Consider the following 18,922-nt stretch of genomic DNA (forward strand, 5'->3'; position numbering starts at 1 on the left):
AATAATAATGGCAAACATTAAAAAAAAGTAAAATTACAAATCTTTTCCTCATTCTCGTAGTCTAAGAGGAAATTTGAGAATAAAAAACGTGCTTTGCTTGCATTGCATTTCATTTGATGTAGTGCTGATTAAAAATGTATTGGAATTAGCTTAGAGTGAGAGCTTTTCTGACAGGGCAAGGTCATAGAGCAATGGCACTGTGTTCTAGCAGAACTTGTATAGAGCTCTAGTCCTCAGAGCCTTTTCCATATCGTCCACCCAACAGCTAATCATGTGCTCAATCAGTGCTGCAGAGAACACCCAATGATTCATACTGCACCATTCATTACGCCACGCTGATTCCTCTGACTTCAGTTCCTGTTTCACTCCTGACTGAATGCCAATCCCTGTGACCTCATTTCCTGTCTTAGTATTGGTACTGTGCCAATACTGCTGCCGTCAGACAGCTGTGCTACAGTGATATGTGACAGCAGGGGCAGAGCACGATGTCTGCTGTACATCTGGTTAAGATATACTCCGCCAAACCAGTCCTGGACAGATCAGTGACAAGCCTCATTATCGTGACTGTGTGTGTGTGTGTGTGTGTGTGTGTGTGTGTGTGTGTGTGTGTGTGTGTGTTTGTGTAACAGGAGGGAGAGAGAGAGAGTTGGACAGAGTTCAGTAGAGTTGAGGTAAGCTGGATGCAACGGAAGCAGGAGAGTGACCTGAGTCGGGTGGGGTGGGGGGTGGGGTGGGGTTTGGGGAGCAGGCTGGCTGGCTGCATTTAAATGGAACTAAATCTTTAATGAGACCCCATCAGAGTCCTATATACACTCTGCGCATGTGTATTCTTAAGTGCATATACCAAATGATGCATGGATGTATTGATGTATTGGTTTGAGATTATATAGGTGGGACAAACTGAACCTGCAATGCTTCTGTAAATCCTGAGAGAGATAATGAGGTTCAAGGCATAAAAAATTTCAAAGGCAAATGGCAGTGGTACAGGAACAGACAAAAGAAGGGCTTCAGTTTCTCACCAGGTTGCCAACAGAAAGAACTTCCTCAAAACTTTCAGTCATGGGGTAGTGCTCCATGGCCATGAAGAGGGTGTTGAGGACAATACAGATGGTAATGGCCAGGTCAACAAACGGGTCCATGACAATCAAGTAGACTATGTGCTTGATCTTCAGCCAGATGGGACAGCACTCCCAGATGAGGACGACGTTAGCAAACTTGTACCAACATGGAGGACACTTCCTCTGAGACTCCTCCAACTCTGCAGGAAAAGATGAAGATGTTTTTTTTTTTGTGTCTACCATAAGTTTCCTGGCAAGTAACAGACACCATCTGTATCTGGACGCTTGTCTGCACAAGGAAAATGTCAATTTGTGGTTTAACTGTTTGCCCACTGAACGTTTTAATCTGAGTAATGTAGATCATATTTTTGTACAAGGTCTAAAACTGACCTTCAATAGCAAAGGATTAAAGCATTTTGAAAAGGAAAAAAGGAAAACACGAGTTCTGTCTGTACCCTCTATCAGTGTGTTGGTGACTACGCTCATCTGACTGTTGGCGCGGTCCTTTCCTTTGAAGGAGGAGTTGAGCTGATCCACAGATACCATAAGAGAGCCAGAGTGCTTCTTCTTAATCTCCACGTCTGTAGTCTGTACTCAGAGAAAGACATAATGTCAGTTAGAGATGGTACTCACATGAATGCATGCTCAACAAACACACATTAAAACTCTAAAGCTTTCCAAATGATCAATGATGCTCTATGCCTGCTCAAAAGATGAGAAACCTGATGTGTTAAACGCTTCTCATCACATCAGATTATCAAATCAGTTTTACAAAGTGCAATTCCCCCAAATGACTTGTTTTTTTTTCCATTTAAGCATGTCATACAACATATTTCAAATTCATACGGCAAATTCTCAAATGGTTGTCTTAATTTACCACAACTGAGGTGACAGCTAGGTCTTTACTAAACTATTGAGCCTGTATTTCAAATTTCAAAACATTTTTTCTATACATGTTATATTTCAGTAAGAGGCCATTATTAAAATTCTGGCTTTTATTTGAGAATTTACAGTACACCCTCCATTGTGCACTGTGCACAACAGAACTACAACCCCTAAAAGAGCAACATTAAATTGCATGCAATGACATGCATGTCAAGAACAGAGGCGACTTCAAGACATCATTTGCTGCTACACCATGCTACATTTTCAGAGGTAAAAAGGTAAAAGCAGGTAGATTGGTTGAGAATAAAAGAGGGGTCTACCATGCTAGCTAAGATGAGAAGAAATATTGTTATAGGAAAAAGGTTTCAGATTTGTTGTTGCACCATCCAGTGGCTCAGGATCAGAGGATAAATAAGGACATGAAGGAAAGAGAGGGAAACAGAAAAAGAGTGAAAGGACGAGACAGAAAGAAATAGAAGGGTAGATAAAAGCAGAGATAGGAAACAGTACGAGCATGGGAAGACTAAGAATGGAAAAAAGTAGAAGTATTTTTTTCCTGTAAAATGTTGTGATAGTGTTGTTTTTTTTTATGAATGACAGTATCTGTATAGACGTATCCTTCGCGACAGGATTGTTAGGGTAATTAAGGGGGTTGGGGGGGTATCATATTGCGTTATTGTTAGATATTAATCAATGAAATGAAAATCGTGATGCTGGTGAGGCAGTGAGTTTGTGGATTCTGCTTCAGCTGGTTAGTGCCTTCTAGAGCTGTTATAAAAGGAGCAGCAGAAAAGGGGGATTAGATTCAGGGGGGAAGTGGAAGTGGCAGTGTAAGATGAAATAATAAGACAGAATCTAGATATACAAGGGGAGGAAAAGGGAGCTACTGAGTTTAGGGAATAGAGGAACAAGAGCCAAGGGGAAGAGGTTGTGAAGGAGAAGCTGCAGAGACCGGGGCCACCACCATCATGCCTAAACTGTATTGGTGTCCCATGGACGTCCTTACACTGTCATCAGTGGCTGCCTTATCTATTTTCACCTCAGGCAGAAGCCGTCTGCCGGGCCCAGGGCCGATGAGAGACACCACGCCATTGCAGTCCACTGTGCTGTTCCTCTTCCCTCCAGAGTGGGGTGCCAGTGGGTGGATGCGTGATGAGCCTTGGCTGTAGCCACTGTAGCTGTTGCGGCGGTAAGGGATAAACAGGGAGCCCCGACGGTCTTCGCTCTCCTCTACTGTACTGTGCTCATCGTCTGCAAACTCGTTCTCTGAGCCCATGTCCTTGGAACGGCCTTTGAAGCTGAAGATGCTGCTGCGGCTGTTGTGGCGCGACATGAAGGGTGAGCCTGGGATGCTGAGTAGTGACTGAAGAGGGAGAGACAGGTGCAGAGAGGGAGAGTTGAGGGGTTATAAAAAACACCAGGAGATAGTTGATGTGTAAATAAAAGAGGCCAACAAGGTGAAAAGGGCAAGTGGGGCACTGCAGTACAAAGAATCAACCAGAAAATAGACAGAGCCAGAAATGAGCAATCTCAAGAAAATGGGAATGTATGAACATAAAGGCAGACAACATGACAATATAGGTTCCAGTCTTTTCTAACAATGTATCATAAAATGTTGACTTCTCCACCTACCACTCAATATAAAAACCATATATATTGTAATATATTGTAAGATGCCAATGAGATTTTACAGAATTAAAGCTCTGCTGACAATTTCATAATTTATTATCTTCCTTATCATTTATGATATTATTGACCTTATATCTGTGAAGAAGACCACAAGATCCATAGGACAAATGATTAGAGAAAATTATTTTCTCCTCTTTTACGTGTAGTATTTTAGCATATTGAAAGAACAACATAAATGCAAGAACAGAAAACAGTGCATTCATTACAGTGAAAGCTGTTTTCATCATATAAATTGTCTCTACGGTTTATCAAAAAACCAAACCAAAAAAAAAAACGGTGATATCAGGGCTGGTCAGTGAGAGCAGTCAAGGCAGTTGAACAGCAAGGTGTCACAAGGTGCACCCCAAACACACCCAATGATTCCAGAAACATCACTGATGATGCATCCAAGCTACTGCGTGTATGGTGAGGGAAAATATCACAGCTGCTCAACAGCCAGAGTGGCAACGGTGACACCACCGTGAAAGGGCTCAGAAGAGAGCTGTATTCATTTGGACAGCTTTGGCTCAGCAGGTAAAGCGGGTCATCAACTAACAGCTTTGGTGGTCCAATCTCCAGGTACTCCTGTCCAAATGTCGAAGTATCCTTTGGCAAGACAATAGTCCCCAAATTGTTCCAAATGGTCAGGTCACCTTGCATGGTAGGTTGTTGCTGTTTGTAGGTGAATCTGTGAATGAGCACTTCAGATAAAAGCAGCCATTTACCATTACCAACCCCTTCAAGGTGACCAATGAGCTGCTGGGACAGAAGTGCAGTGGTACACTGGCATGCTCTCAGGAGGAGATAGACAATCATCTAAAGCTGACGTTTTGTTATCCAGCAAGAAGTTGGGAGAATGCAATCTGTTGACAGAACAATTTGAGAATGCCAAGATGCCTGAAGCATTCAGGGGTGGTGGCGTAACTTATCAGGGAAGCCAAGGAGAACAAAGATAACTTGTCAGAGATGTGGTTTGATCTTGCGAATGCATACAACACAAACTTATGTAGTTCACACTGATAAAACAACATGTTCCCAATAGAGCCAAAGACCTCATTGCTGACTACAGCTTCAGGATAAACGTCTCCTCTGGATTTGTTGCATCACACTGGTACAAGGTAAAATTCGAAATTATAACTGGGTTTATAATCTCTGTTATCTTGTTTTCTCTGGTGATGAACATGCTTGTAAAGTCAGGACTTATGGAAGAGCTGACAGTCACCGCAGATCCTGTACCAGGCTGCAGCTTGACTCTGCAGGGACCCGAGAAGCTGACGAGGTGATCCCAGATGAGCTTCAAACTAGCCGAGTCCAAACCTCTGATGCTGAAGAAAGTCAAGATTGATGATGTGTTCTGGTGGGCTTCAGCATTGCAACATCCATCCTATTATGTGGCCATTCCTGGTGTACAAAGTGCCATTCTAAATTTCTGAGGCCTTAGAGAGGAAGGTGACCACTAGCATCCAAAGACCGTACTCTACGGGCACAGCAATGAACTAAAGCCACAACTAATCTCTCTGACGGAGGAATTCCAGGCTGCAAGGACCAGAGAGCTGCTGAAGGACCAGGGGTCAACAGACCTGAAGCTAACAAAGCTGGCATTGAAGTGAAGACTGGAAGAAAGTGGTGAGCAAGATGTAGTCCAGCAAGCAGAGTCAAAGCAGAGTCAAAGCTTCAGGCACCCAAGGTAGAGCCGGACTTTGATCCTTCCCAAAATACAATGTCAACAACACCAGAGGAAAGCATCTCCTAGTCCAGAAAGAGGTGAAGGGCAGCAGTGGAGGAAGAGACCCCACTGGATCAATTTCCTCATCCAGGCAGTGTATGTGGATTGCCCAAGCCATCAGCGTAGGAAAAGAAAGGCCAAACATCTGCTAAGAAAAATTCCACTGGAATCCTGACCTCTGCAAAGGACTGGCAGCTGTTAGTAGACCTAGAGAGGTAGGTTAATGTCCCCCAGCACATTGTGCCCACCACCTTGAGACCAGATATTATTCTCTCGTCTGACGCCATCAAACAAACCATTTTGCTGGAGCCATTTGGATGAACTGGTTTAGCGAGTGCAGACATAAGGGTTGGGATCAAAGTGTCTGTCTGTTGAAGTTGGATACAGTAGGCTCTGAAGCCTAATCTCTAGATTGTACAACACCCTAATCATGGAGAAGGAGAAGAGAAGAAGAGCCATTGTTGGCACCATTGAAGCAGCAGCAAGAGCCTCACGATGGCTGTTGCTCAAGACAGGTTTTTCTTGGTAACTTTACCTGGTTCATGATGGATGTCTTCCTCCCCAGGCGGCTTCCGGGGAAACGAATGGTGCTTTTCTTGCTGCCATCGTCTGACTCAGACTTGACAACCTTTTCGCTGTCTCCCTTCTCTTTCTCCTGCTCTTTCTGACGCCATTTCTTCTTGCGATTGCGACGCTCCTTGGCGCTCTTGGAGCTCAGCTTGGAGACCTCAGAGGAACTGCGGGACAAGTGCCCCCCTCCTTCATCCTCTAACGCAGCCTCAGACACTGTGCCTGCAGACGTCGCCATGGCAGCAGCCTGAGAAAAAAAAGACGCATGTTAAGCGTAAAATATGAAAAATAGGTAAAAATGTATGTGTTTGAGATGGAATGAGACCAACCTGCGTCTCCTCCTGTTGCTTCTTCAGCTGCTCCAACATGGCCTTAAATTCAGCCTCTTTCTGCTCTGCCTCCTCAATAGTGGCCTGGTTCTGCTCCTCATAAGCCATGGCCACCACAGCCAAGATGAGATTCACCAGGTAGAAGGAGCCCACGAAGATGACAAGCACAAAGAAGATCATGTAGGTCTTCCCTGCGGCTCGAAGAGTCTGACAGAAAACAAACAAAGACAATGAGAATGAATCAGAGATTTAGAGTGACTCAAAATGGAAGATTATATTTTTAAACAGACATATTGTCCTATTGATAAAATATAAATGGAATGCATCTTAGTTAAATAGTTGTTTTATATTGATTTTTTTTTCCCCACAGCACTTTCTTATTTGGTCAGAGAGACTGTATGTATATGTGTGTTGTATCAGCATTGCTGGTGTTTCTATATCCGGTTCATGGCTTACTCCAGGAAAACCTCCAGGCAGGAAAGAAGCTTTAGAGAGCAGGAATTCCCAGTTTTAACACACTCACACTCACACTCACACTCACACACACACACACACACACACACACACACACACTAAAACAGTGTCTGGCCTATTTGCCAAATGAAGTGAATCTATTATGGCTGTGGGTGTGCAGGTCTGTAGGAGGGGGAAAGAAATGCTAGTGCATGTCATAGTAGTGAAGTTTATTGATATCTGTGCACATGTTATATATTTTGTTAGTGCATTTGTGTCCAACAGTTAAGAGCAACAGTAAGTGTGAGGACTAAACAAGGCAGAGATTCAATTCAGAAATACATTTGGCAGAGAGAATGATTATTCTCAAGGTCATTTAACAAAGATAAATACATTTTTATTATTTGCTTCAATACAAATGCACACAACCACATCTTTCAAAATTCTGAAATTCTTTTCCCTCAACATAGAAGACGAACAAAACTCTAATGTCTAGTCACACACTTCCAGCTACAGTATTTCTGATCAGCTGTCCTTGCTTTGCTTTTATTCAGAGGGCGAATGAACTGAGGGGTAAAGCTGCTGGGAGGCATGGGCACTTTTGCTGATTCATTCAGGTATTAAAATGACAATGTGTACATTTTTATGATGAAGTGAGGACAAAATCATTAGTACTGCTTAGGGAGTGTTTTACTTCCCTGGGTAGTTGCAGGGGACTGGCGAGGTTTCAATATAGTTCTCTAAAACAGGTGTAACAAGGGTCAAAGACTTCATCCATAGGTCACACTCTGACAAAATATACAGTCCCACTTTTTGCTTCCTCTGGACATTTATGTGTTCATTGGAGGCTAAAGGGAAGAGACAGAAGAATTCAAGAAAACACTGCTTTACCAGCATGTAGAGATTTTCCCAGAAGTCTTGGGTCATGAGGCGAAAGAGGGTGAGGAAAGCCCATCCAAAGCTATCGAAGCTGGTGTAACCGTAGTTGGGGTTCCTTCCGGCTTTCATGCATGTATAGCCCTCTGGACATCGTCTGAAAGGAACACATAGCAATGTGAAAACTGTAACTTAATGTAAACTTAATGTATCACTGTAGCATGAACACAGTCAGACTTACAGATACATGCATCACTGGCAGTCTAGCATACATCAGGAGCATGAAAATGAGCTTGAAAAAATTCTTGGTAAGTGTGGTTTCTTTGTTGCTGTTTGCTTGGGTATGCATGCTTACATGTACAGTATTAGTTGTAGGATATTGATATGGCTCATCATATTTATTATATTTCATAACCTTTTCGAAAGCAAAAAAGCCTGTCTCATAAATATATACTCATACTCTTTATTTTGTAAATTGCTCAAATGTTTTGCCCATGAATAATGAATGGCCTCTATAATGACTAAAATTAGCTTGTTTAGTATCAGTAGCACCAATTTCTTTTCACATGCTAATTAAGTTTTTTTGTCCATGTGGTTAAGTTTGCAAAAACATGCATGGCCTGAAGATCAAACAGGCCAAAATGAGATGTTTGAGGTGGTGCAGCATACAGGATCATCGCCCTGTGACACACAGGAAGAGCCAGACCAGGAGTGACCCCCCGTACCCAGAACCTCTACACACCACAAGCATCATTCCAAGGCAGAGCTCTACATCGATGAGTCAAGTAGCTGGCAGGGGTCAGTTTGATGAGGAGGTGGACAGGATCTTTGAAGCCATAGCCAGGGGTGATGCAGATCAGAAGCACCAGGTAATGTCAACCATCAGAGTCGACATTAATGCTGAGAAGTTTGGCGTGAAGAAGCAGTGGGTGACAAAAAAACCCTGGGGTAAAAACTGGTGGGAGACAATCAGCCAGCTATGATAAAGGCTGAAATCTCTAAGGAGGCAGCGCTAGGAAGAGAGGGAGGAGGATTACGCCATCTTAGCAGATCTTCAGAACATTGTGAGAAATAAGGTCATCACCCTCTGCAGTGCAGAGTGGCACAAAAGGAGGGACAGAGAAAGAGCCAGAAAGCAAGTGGCATTCATGGCAAACCCCTTCATTTTCACCAAGAAGCTGAAAAGGCAGAAGCAAAGTGGCCACCTGTCATGCTCCATAGAGGAGATTACCAATAGCTAAACAACACTCGCAGCAAGAGAGACCAAGACTTGAAGGACAGTGGCTGTGATATCATCAAAGAACTCATTATCGAGTTCAACATCTAGGAGCCAGCATTGAAGGAGATAAAGAAGTTAAAACAAGCTTGGCCCAAGGCCCATGTGGAATGCCTTGCAAGGTCTACAGCAAGTGCCCCAGGCTCCTGCGACAACTGTGGAAGAACCTCAAGGTGATCTGGAGGTGGAGGAGGAAGGCAGCTCAGATGTGGAGATTTGAAGGTGTAAAGATTCCAAACGAGAAGGAAGCAAGCGCCATCAAGCAATTCAGGACCATCACATTCCCAAGTGCTGAAAGGAAGACGGTCTCCAGTATTGCTGCTTGATAGTGGAAGAAGAACTCATACGTTGACAGCTCAGTTCAAGTCTTTAAGGTCCCAGGGTGCACTGAGCATCACATGACATGACAGACATCACATGACTGCACTGTAAGGACGCCATCGGGAACATTATTGATGTTGAGGAAAACGCATGAAGATGGCTGCGGATCAAGAAGGGAGACCCATGGCCTACACATGCTACTTGGGCCCAAGCCTGATCAACCCTGGCTGGGTCATGTGGGCTGAAAGACCCAAAACCCCCAATAACCCCTGGATACGTCAGCGACGGTGTGTGTTAGTGCCTCGCAAAATGTAAAGGAACAACAGAAAAACCAGGGATACCTGCAGAAAACACTGGCATAAATATGGAGGCATGCATTTAGTGAGAGAAGGCTTACCCTGAGTCAGAACTATTTCCACATAGTAGAGCATCAAGCTGATCAGGGAGGAAGTAGAAATTAGCTGCAAAAAAAAAACAAAAAAAAAACAGAGAACAGCCACTTGCATTAGCCGCTGGGCACCTTCATTATTCAATATTTCTATAAATTTTTTATATCAGCAAGGTGGAACAAAAACAAAACAATACAAAGAGAAAAGAATTACCAAGATGCACACACACATATCATCTCACATTTATGTGGAACCAGTTTAATCAAGTGTCAAGGTCGTCACTCACTGTCATTCATGATGTATGTGGCCCAGTCAAAGCCCCTGCTGCCATTTGGCAGGTACTGATCGGTCATGTTGATTGGCCAGAATACACACTTATTCCGCAGGTTCCCCATGAAGAGCTGCAGTCCAATCAGAGCAAAGACGCTGAGACAGAAGACGGTGAGGATCATCACATCCGACAGCTTCTTCACAGACTGGATCAGAGCACCCACAATGGTCTTCAGGCCTGTCAACTAATATAGAATACACACACACACACACACACACACATGCGCACACACACACAAACACACACACCAATGTGCAGGAATGCACATACATGAAAACAGACAAACTCATATACACACGCACACCGTCATAACCATTCAAGTGCACAAAGACACAAAGACACAAAGACACACACACACACACACACACACACACACACACACACACACACACACACAGATAGAGAAATAAAAAGACTTGCAACTTCTGGCACTGCAAGAGAGCACAAGCTGAGTTTGGTTCTACAGCTGCAATTCAGAGCTGACTCAAGTCACGTAGGAAAAAAGTTTAGTTAGGTAATGTATATCTAATCCTGTATTTAACCCTGTGCTGTGCAGGCTGTTACATAAATCTAAACTTGGCAAGCATCAGAACTATTTCACAAGCACCTACACCCGGTGATGCTGAGCCTCAACACCAGAAATGGACCTTGTGTGTCTTGTGCATTTTCTTGGAGTATAAAACCAGTTGTTCCTGTCATTCCTGCCTGGATGGAAAGCTGCAGTGCAGGCTGTCGTCTCTTTTTAAGTCATTAATCAGACAGTTGCTATGCTGTGGGTATTTATCACTTCATGTATGATTTAAGCATATGCAGACACTGTCATTGAACATCTTAACAGCGCACAAAAATTATCACTCTTGGAAAGTAAGGGCTCCATTTTGTCATAAAAATGTTCTGATATGGAAAAAAAAAAAGAAAAGGTATTTAAAAGAATCATAATAACAAAAACAGCTGAGGTAACCACTGGGGTGTGAGTTGGTGTAGTGTGTTGAGAATGATAAATTTGTGTAAATGTAATAAGTTGATCACATTATCATATAAATGTAATAGGTTAACTGCGAAATAATTGCTACATAAAGCACTACTGCACAGTAGCAACACAACCGAGCCTACAGTAGTGAGAAGAAAGCTGAGAATCTACTTTGGGTGTGAAAGATATTTAGTGTAGAAATTGGAATTCTCTAAGATCTAAACATAAATAATTTAAGCACAGTGCAATAATGGCACAGGTATTCCCATAAGGTAATAAAAGTGTGGCCTATGTGTGTGCAAGGTGTATGTGTGTGTGTGTTTGTGTGTGTGTGTGTGTGTGTGTGTGTGTGTGTGTGTGTGTTGGCTCGGGGGCTTAATATCTCAAGTCATTGACTGCAGGCACAACTCTGCAGCTGAGAGGCAGAAGAACATGTTGTCCTGCATCTCCACGTCTCCTGGGAGGAGAAAACCTGTCTCCTTTCCTGTGCTAGTTTTCTTGCTATTGACTTCAATTGTTTCTTTTCCTGTTCAGTTTGAAAGGATTTAGACTAATATTACTTATTATGAATACTATTATTTCCAATAAACAGAATGATCCCATATCATGAAACTGGATGTCTTCTGTCTTTAAATAAAGTTTTATTAATCGATTCAATATGGCCGCATAGAAAGTCAAGAGTCTCTCTGTGGATAAAAAATAAAGTTTATCAGTTTTCAACAGTGGATTAAAAAGATTAAATTATTTGTAGCTTTTAGAAGCTGCAAAATTACATTCAAGCTTTTACTCTTGTCCAACTTTGTTGGACGTAAGGCTCTTTTCTCTCTTACTTCCTTTATAAGCACCACATGACTGTTTTCACGCTCATATGCACCATCACGTGTCTGAAACACGATTTTCTCAATGAGATTCTTACTATTAATGATGGAGCCCGACATGAAGGCATCATTTTCTGCCAAAGTTGGAACAGTTTTGTTTATATCACTCGAGAGATTTCTGTGTTTGTCTGTTTTTTGTCTGTGCTCCCTGTCACTGGTTTGAGGTGGGTGGGGCTTAGCTGGAAAAACGTGAATCTCATGACTGTTGTGGGGTAGTTTGCTTATGTTTCCAGGTCACTGTCAGCCACGTTTGATCTTTTTTGGCTGTTTAACAATAAATAATACCTAATTATGTTTAATTTTTCAGAGGCTTTAAAAAGACAGTACTTACTTACTCAGTACAATACTTGAGCCTATGATACTGTAGGTCCTAACTCCAAACATCTAAGCACTGTATTGCAGCAAAAAATCCTTCCATAACAAAAGCCAATTTAAGAAAAAAAAAATTATAGCTACAAAACTCATTACAAAAAGTGATCCAAACTCAGCTTATTGCAAATTCAGGCAGCTTGTTATGAGCAGATCCTCAGATTTAACCCTTTAATGGAATAGATGTATGTAGTGCAGATTTCTATTTACATGGTTATCATGAAGAGACTTTTCTTGAAACATTCAGGAAAATCAAAGACATGACTATTTAGTGTGTAATAACAGCACACTATGATGCATTCAAGTTAAACCACAGGTATAGAGGTCACATTCAGTTTTTGTTTGTTTTTTCATAAAACACATAACACCACAACAACTGCAACTATATGGGATGTTTCCATCAGAAAGACACATTGACATTTGCACATTTTACATCGGTAACTCGACTGTTCTATTGAAATGTGGGTTTTTTTTCTGCTGAGAAAGAGCAGACAGCACCACAGCTGGATTTAGGATCTACCTGGACAGGAGATCATGGGATTACGATTTGTGTTCATCTATGGGAACATCCCTGACTAACTGCAGTTATTAATTATACTGCATCCATCAAATCAACTGAGCACGGCAGCACCACAAACAGCGAGCAGCCAGAACCAGGCTCAGTCAAGGAAGCAGGAAGTGAAGAGGAGAAAAGAGAGGACAGGCGAGGAAGAGTCGGTGGTTGGGAGGAGAAGGAGGGGGGCAATGAGAGGTGGCATGCAGGTCATTTAAACGCCAAGGCTGAAGGAATTGACTCTGTGTCAGCATCACTTGTCTGTAAACCGTGATGGTGACCTTGCTTTAACTGAAGAACCGTTCCCATCCCAGGCACCCCTTTCTCCCACTCTTTCGGTGCTGGGCAAGCCCTCAGGCTGGTTTAGCCCAGAGCGCAACTGGGCGCAACATGCCAGAGGGTGAGTTTATTGTACTGGACTGACTGTGTTGTTTGTGTGTAGTGATTTCATAGTGTCTGCATAATTGTTTCACAAGCATTTCAAGTGGATCTAATGTAGAAGCAAATGTATAAACTTAAGTTACTGTGTGTTTCCCAGGACAAATATCTTATTAAATTTGACAAATATGCACAGAATTTTGCTGATCTATGACATTTATGTTTTATTTATGTTTCCCTTACACTCCCAGGATGGACAAAGATCTTCAAAAAAAGAAAAAAAAAAAAGAAATAAAAAAAAAATCTGAATCAAATAACTCTTATAACTAAAAGAAAACAAAATCAGAAGGAAAAGCCCCTTAAAGCCAAACTTGTAAAAGCATGTGTCTCAAAGCTTCATGCAGCGTCAGTGTGTTGTCAAATTAGGCTTGGCAGTCTTAGGGAATTAAAAGTCTTAAGAAACAAGAAGGCAGTGTCATAGACTCTGAGAATTTGGATCAGTGTATGATCATGTTTTTCCCTAATAAATCTGTTCATTTCACAACTCATGATAAAGTCAACTCATTGGAAATAATATCTAAACTCTTGCCCTGTGTTATGACATTGTTTTGGAAATTCATTTGTATTTCACTTAAAAGGGTAAAAATGGAAAGATAGTTGTTGCATACCATAGCAGCTGTCCGTGTTGGACATGCGAGCCCACAAGACTGCCAGTAGACTGCTAAGCCTATCAAAAATGTATTGCTACCATTTTTGATTGTCATAAAACAAAAGTAAAAAAATCTAAAACATCCTCTTTTTAAAAGGAAAAAAAAATATAAGTACTAGAAATAAAGACAGCTAATAGGTAAATTATACTCAGCCTTAGTGTTTAAATGGGAATCTCACCTGGAATGACAGAAATAGTTTTCAATGCTCGGAGAACCCTGAACGTTCTCAGCGCCGAGACATTCCCAAGGTCCACAAACTCTGTTATATATCTGTAACAAGGTAGGATGACACACAGAACAGAACCCCATGACACACAACACACACAATAACAACACACACACGCACACGCATGTACGCGCAAGAGCACGACACCAGCACCACCATCGAAGACCAGGAGGGGACACCACGGTGAGAGAGAGAACGCCTGTCCGACCAGTGGGAAGAGAACGAAGGAGGAAGAGGAGAGGAGAGGGACTGAAACAAAACCACACCTAACATCAACCCCGTGACTCGCCCACCCGCAAACACAAACACCTGGACTGTCTTACCTGGGATAACTGAAATTGTTTTCAAAGCCCTCAGAACCCTGAACGTACGCAGAGCTGACACATTGCCTAGGTTTACAAACTCTGTTATATACCTGCAAGGTGGATCAGATACAGTTACTCAGCAGCCATCCCGAACAGAGGAAAGATAGAATAGATAGTTACATAATACTTTAATAAGCATTATCAAGGTGGTAAGATGGACTGATGTGGATTGAAGGTGCTGCAGGCAATTTTTGTTGACAATCGTTTTGCTATATTTAGTAAAAAATCATCTTAGATATTCCACCACAAATTATTAAATTCAGTGTTTCGGAGGGGGGAGGGGATTGTCTGGACATTTTTCAGCCCCTCCAAAATTTCAAAGTTCTTAATAACCATTTAGCTCTGTGCAGGAAAGCATGCCTACTGCCTGTCAATCACACATGAGCAACTCAGGCTAATCTTTACAAGGAGGAGAACAAATCCATATCCATCCACAGAGAAGATGACATGAAACAAAACACTGGCAGTTAAATTAATTTGGATAAGAAACTTAACATGTTTTAGGTTTATCAGTAACTACGAGACTGAGCTCAAAAATTTGTGACAGATATAAAAAGGATGAATTTCATAACAAGTGAAGTTGAGTGAAGCCTGGACAGAGAGTTACCACTTCAAATTCGGTATTTTTTTTGCTGTAAATGACATATACTGTAAGTGTTGATCAAAAATAGTTTTTCAGGTTGGTGGAGATTTTGAAGTTTGCCCACAGCAGCTTTTAGATGGGGGAGTACTGTCTTTGTCAGTGATGATGTGTCAGTATTAAAACCACCCCAGCAGACAGCAAAAACAGCGGTTTTGTTGTTAACAGGTTCAATCAAAGACAAAACGTTTGACAGATGTATGTTATGGCACCCACACCACGATGGAATATGTAAATTAGTCATTAAACTATTATGACTATCACTGCAATGTCTAATGTTTAGCATGTTTAGCTTAGCTTGGTTTGTAACATTTTTGTACCAAAATAAACATTTGGCTGTGTCTGAAATCACTCTGCCAGGGTAAAAATTTTGAGTGCCCTCAAAAATTCTCAAAGTAAATAATAAGAAATAAGAATATGCATTAATTCTGGCAAAAATAATCCCATAATGCAACACAGTAGCTTTTACTGCTCACTCTAAAACAAAGTGTTTTTTTTAAAGGGAGAAGTGAACGGGCTGACGAGGGAGTGATTTTGGACACAGCCTCTCACAGCAGATATTTGAACTCATCATAGAAGGAAAAGCACAGGTGTACCTTATCATAAGCCATAAGGGACCAGCAGTATTATTACACCCATGTTTAAGAAGACAGTGAGGAAGTTCTCAATTGGTTATTATGCAGCTATGCTTATAAATACATTAAATGATAAATATCATGATATTTTAAAATTTCATATTGAGATCTTTTCAGTTTCTTGTTTTGTTTGCAGTGCTTTTCACATGCGACCACACTCATTTTATGTAACTTTTAACTATTTACATATTGAATGAGTTTAAATACTTACGCCATTGAGATGACCATGAAATCGAGCCAGTTCCATGGGTCTCTGAGAAAGGTGAACCCATCTATACAGAAGCCTCGGGCAACAATTTTTGTGAGTGACTCAAACGTATAGATACCTGTGAAGGTATACCTTGAAAAAAAAAAGAAAGAAAGAAAGAATGAAGACAGTGAAAAGGTGACAGTCACATGAAACAAAGACATGATTGCTGAGGAGAAATATGGATGTGTACTTACTCTACTTGTTTGGACCACTCTGGGGGGTCACTAAATGTCATGAATATACAGTTGGTCAAAATCGTACACATGATGATCATGCTGAATAACGTGAGGAGACAAGTTAAGGAAAGTTTGAACGGTGCCTTAGACATTTAAACATAATTTAAACACAGCAACATCAGAAATAAAATCTTAATACTGACATAAAGCTTAAGGAAGAGGTCAGAGAGGAGAGAAGACAGAGATTTACAGTGCATTAAGTTCACTCACTATTCACTGACCACTTGTGATATAAGCACCAAAAAACCAAACTAGCCATGTTTAAAATACTGCATCATCTGTTTTTTCATTCACAGTAAAGCATAGAAAATGAATCACTTGAAAGGATATGAATGTATCAAAATCTTAATAGCTATACGCCTAAGTAGATTAAAAGGGCTTAAGATGTACAAGGAGGGCGTGGCACTGAAGCGGAAGATTGTTTTCCCTTTGTTTAGGACTATAAATGTCTGTGGGGAGAGAGAGAGAGAGAGAGAGAGAGAGAGAAAGAGAGAGAGAGAGATGGAGAGAGAGAGAGAGAGAGCAAGACAGTTAGATAAATTGCAGAATTAATTATATGGCACGTATGGTTCAGTACATGGTGTGCAAACCTTTTTTAAACAAAAGGGAGAGATGACTGTAGCTTGACTGTTGATTAGCTGAAGTGAGTCCTGAGCTCATTTCTGAGTCATGGGGCACTACTGCATTGGTTTCCACTATAGCTGCAGGGTTGATTCTCACAGTACAGGTGATACTGAAATCCATTTGAATGTGGCATTTTGATGCGAGTCCTCACAGTGTTGTCACTTTACCCATTTTGCAATCTCTTACCACTCCAGCATTGAGACAACAGTGTGCGAAGTACTTCATACTGTAATGATAATACAGTGCATAATACAGTGTATTAAAAATCTAAAGGTATGCAAAAGGAAACATCAGAGGCAGCAGGGACACGAGAGTGTTTTACTCCACTGACATTACTCCCTCTGTGGCCTGTCACCTGAGAACCAAGAGAACAGCTAACACATCTGTCCTGGTTGCATCAGACGGAGCCTCAGTCCTGGCGAGCTTTTCGCCACAACGGTAGCTTTGTGAGTCGCCTCAGAAGCAGCAGACAGGCGCATGGGAAGCTCTCCCCTCTTCATGGCCAAATGACTCTCTTCTCCCCAAGTTTAAAGCTCTTACTGGAAGAGAACCGCAAATGCTGTCATCGATCAGGGGCAGATCTGCTGACTCTAGGCTCTCAACAACCACTCCCCACCCATAAACAGTACTGGGCCAAGTGGGGCTGAGCAGTGGGGTGAGGCAGCAGTGTGTGTTTGTTTGTTTGTTTGTGCATACCTGTGTGTAGTTTTGTGGATGTTTTGTGCCCAATTTTGAACAAAAAAAACAACGTAGGGGTCAGAGTGAGAAGTATGAGCATCATTTACAAGCAAACATTTACAACTACTGCTGCTACCAGTGCTTCCAGTTTCTTTTTATACCTATAGGCATTACATTACATTTTGGTTCAGAGACGATTTATAAATGTGTGGTTTGGGTGAGAAACTGTGAGTGAGTTAGTAATGTGCACACGGCAGAGAGTTTTCCTCCTTCAGTGCTTCCTCTCGTGTATTTATGACATAACTGACAATGTTGGCTGCTGGTATTTACAGAAAACGTATCATGTCCTGTATGTGACGACTATTGAAGACCAATGTCGAGATCAACACATATCAGAAGTTATAATAATCTACTGTATATGACTTTGAATTCAGATGCAGTCAGATCCTTTGCATTGAACTTGAAAAGATAAACAGTTCTTGTATTAGGTTGATATGAATGCAGCTTCTGTGAATTGGAAAAAAATATATATATAAATAAATAAATAATATAAATATATGAATGAATATATGAATTACTTGTCTAGTTCGCATTCAAATAATAATATAACAATAACAATCGCTGCACTCACAAATGATAACCTGCTGGTGTAGAGAACATGCTTATAATAGAGGTAATTGGTCTTTAGTATGCATATGAGTAGAAATATACACACCACCAGTTTGTGGTTCACACCACGGGAAATACTAGAAAGAATGGTGGAGGCGACCAGAAGTGTCCAGAGACGAGTGGTGTCCTGAAATCTAATTAAGGTAAAAATAGCGTCCACAACGTGGGGAGAGACAAAATGTATTCTCTCCATCAGAGGACTCCTCCCCCCCCTTCACATCTCCTGTTCCTTTTTGCATGTAGAGAATCTACTTAAAATATCCTCTCAGTATTTTTCCTGTCACACAGAGAGAAGAATTATCCGTAGTTGATCGACATTATAAGGACAGGACAACACAGGATCTACAGTCATGTTCTCTCAGAGGTCAAGTGATGTGTTTCGCTGACCAAGCACATACAACATGTGGATAGAAGGAGAGATTGTAAAATGAGAAACATATCATTAGCAGGTTACAGACGCCTAGCATGCATAACTATCTTCCATTATGTTAATCAATGTGAAGCCTCAGATGGATTTAGCCAATGAATTTGTAGAGGTGGTGCTGCAGAGGTTTGCAGAGATGCACATGCTATCTTATAGAGAACATGTCTTCTTTGTCCTTTTTGAGTCAGAGTTTCAATGTAGGTCATCCTCTACAGCATATGGAAGATCACAAGTGTTCATAAAGATTCGCAATTCAACCACTAAGAGGCTTTAGTTAGTCAATGAACTGTGTCCATTTGGAGACAGAAAATTTGTTGATGCAAACTTGGCAACCTGGCACAATTGCTACAAGGGATGCAAATGTCAGGCAATTTCCTTAATTGATTGTCTGCCACACTGATCGATATCAATCAATGATTTAGGCTTATAAAATAC

At 41.4% G+C, this 18,922-nt stretch overlaps 1 protein-coding gene across 3 annotated transcripts in view; it reads right to left on the minus strand.

Annotated features, from left to right (window-relative positions):
• Positions 1-18,922, minus strand: part of LOC111221639 (sodium channel protein type 8 subunit alpha-like) — a 41,917-nt gene that overhangs the window by 16,040 nt on the left and 6,955 nt on the right. For 2 of the 3 annotated variants that reach the window (XM_022745100.1, XM_022745099.1), the window contains exons 2-13: positions 16,423-16,541; positions 16,051-16,140; positions 15,818-15,946; positions 14,290-14,381; positions 9,838-10,059; positions 9,560-9,623; positions 7,581-7,722; positions 6,237-6,443; positions 5,873-6,154; positions 2,983-3,306; positions 1,514-1,646; positions 1,020-1,258 (exon numbers count right to left, since the gene is read on the minus strand). In XM_022745100.1, the coding sequence (XP_022600821.1) occupies positions 1,020-1,258; positions 1,514-1,646; positions 2,983-3,306; positions 5,873-6,154; positions 6,237-6,443; positions 7,581-7,722; positions 9,560-9,623; positions 9,838-10,059; positions 14,290-14,381; positions 15,818-15,946; positions 16,051-16,140; positions 16,423-16,541 (2,043 nt within the window). Of the gene's footprint in view, positions 1-1,019; positions 1,259-1,513; positions 1,647-2,982; positions 3,307-5,872; positions 6,155-6,236; positions 6,444-7,580; positions 7,723-9,559; positions 9,624-9,837; positions 10,060-13,918; positions 14,011-14,289; positions 14,382-15,817; positions 15,947-16,050; positions 16,141-16,422; positions 16,542-18,922 lie in introns of all 3 variants that reach the window. The other variant, XM_022745098.1, reaches the window with a different exon arrangement.

Source organism: Seriola dumerili, unplaced genomic scaffold, assembly GCF_002260705.1.
Source record: "Seriola dumerili isolate Sdu_G_001 unplaced genomic scaffold, Sdu_1.0 BDQW01000088.1, whole genome shotgun sequence".
Lineage (NCBI taxonomy): Eukaryota > Metazoa > Chordata > Actinopteri > Carangiformes > Carangidae > Seriola > Seriola dumerili.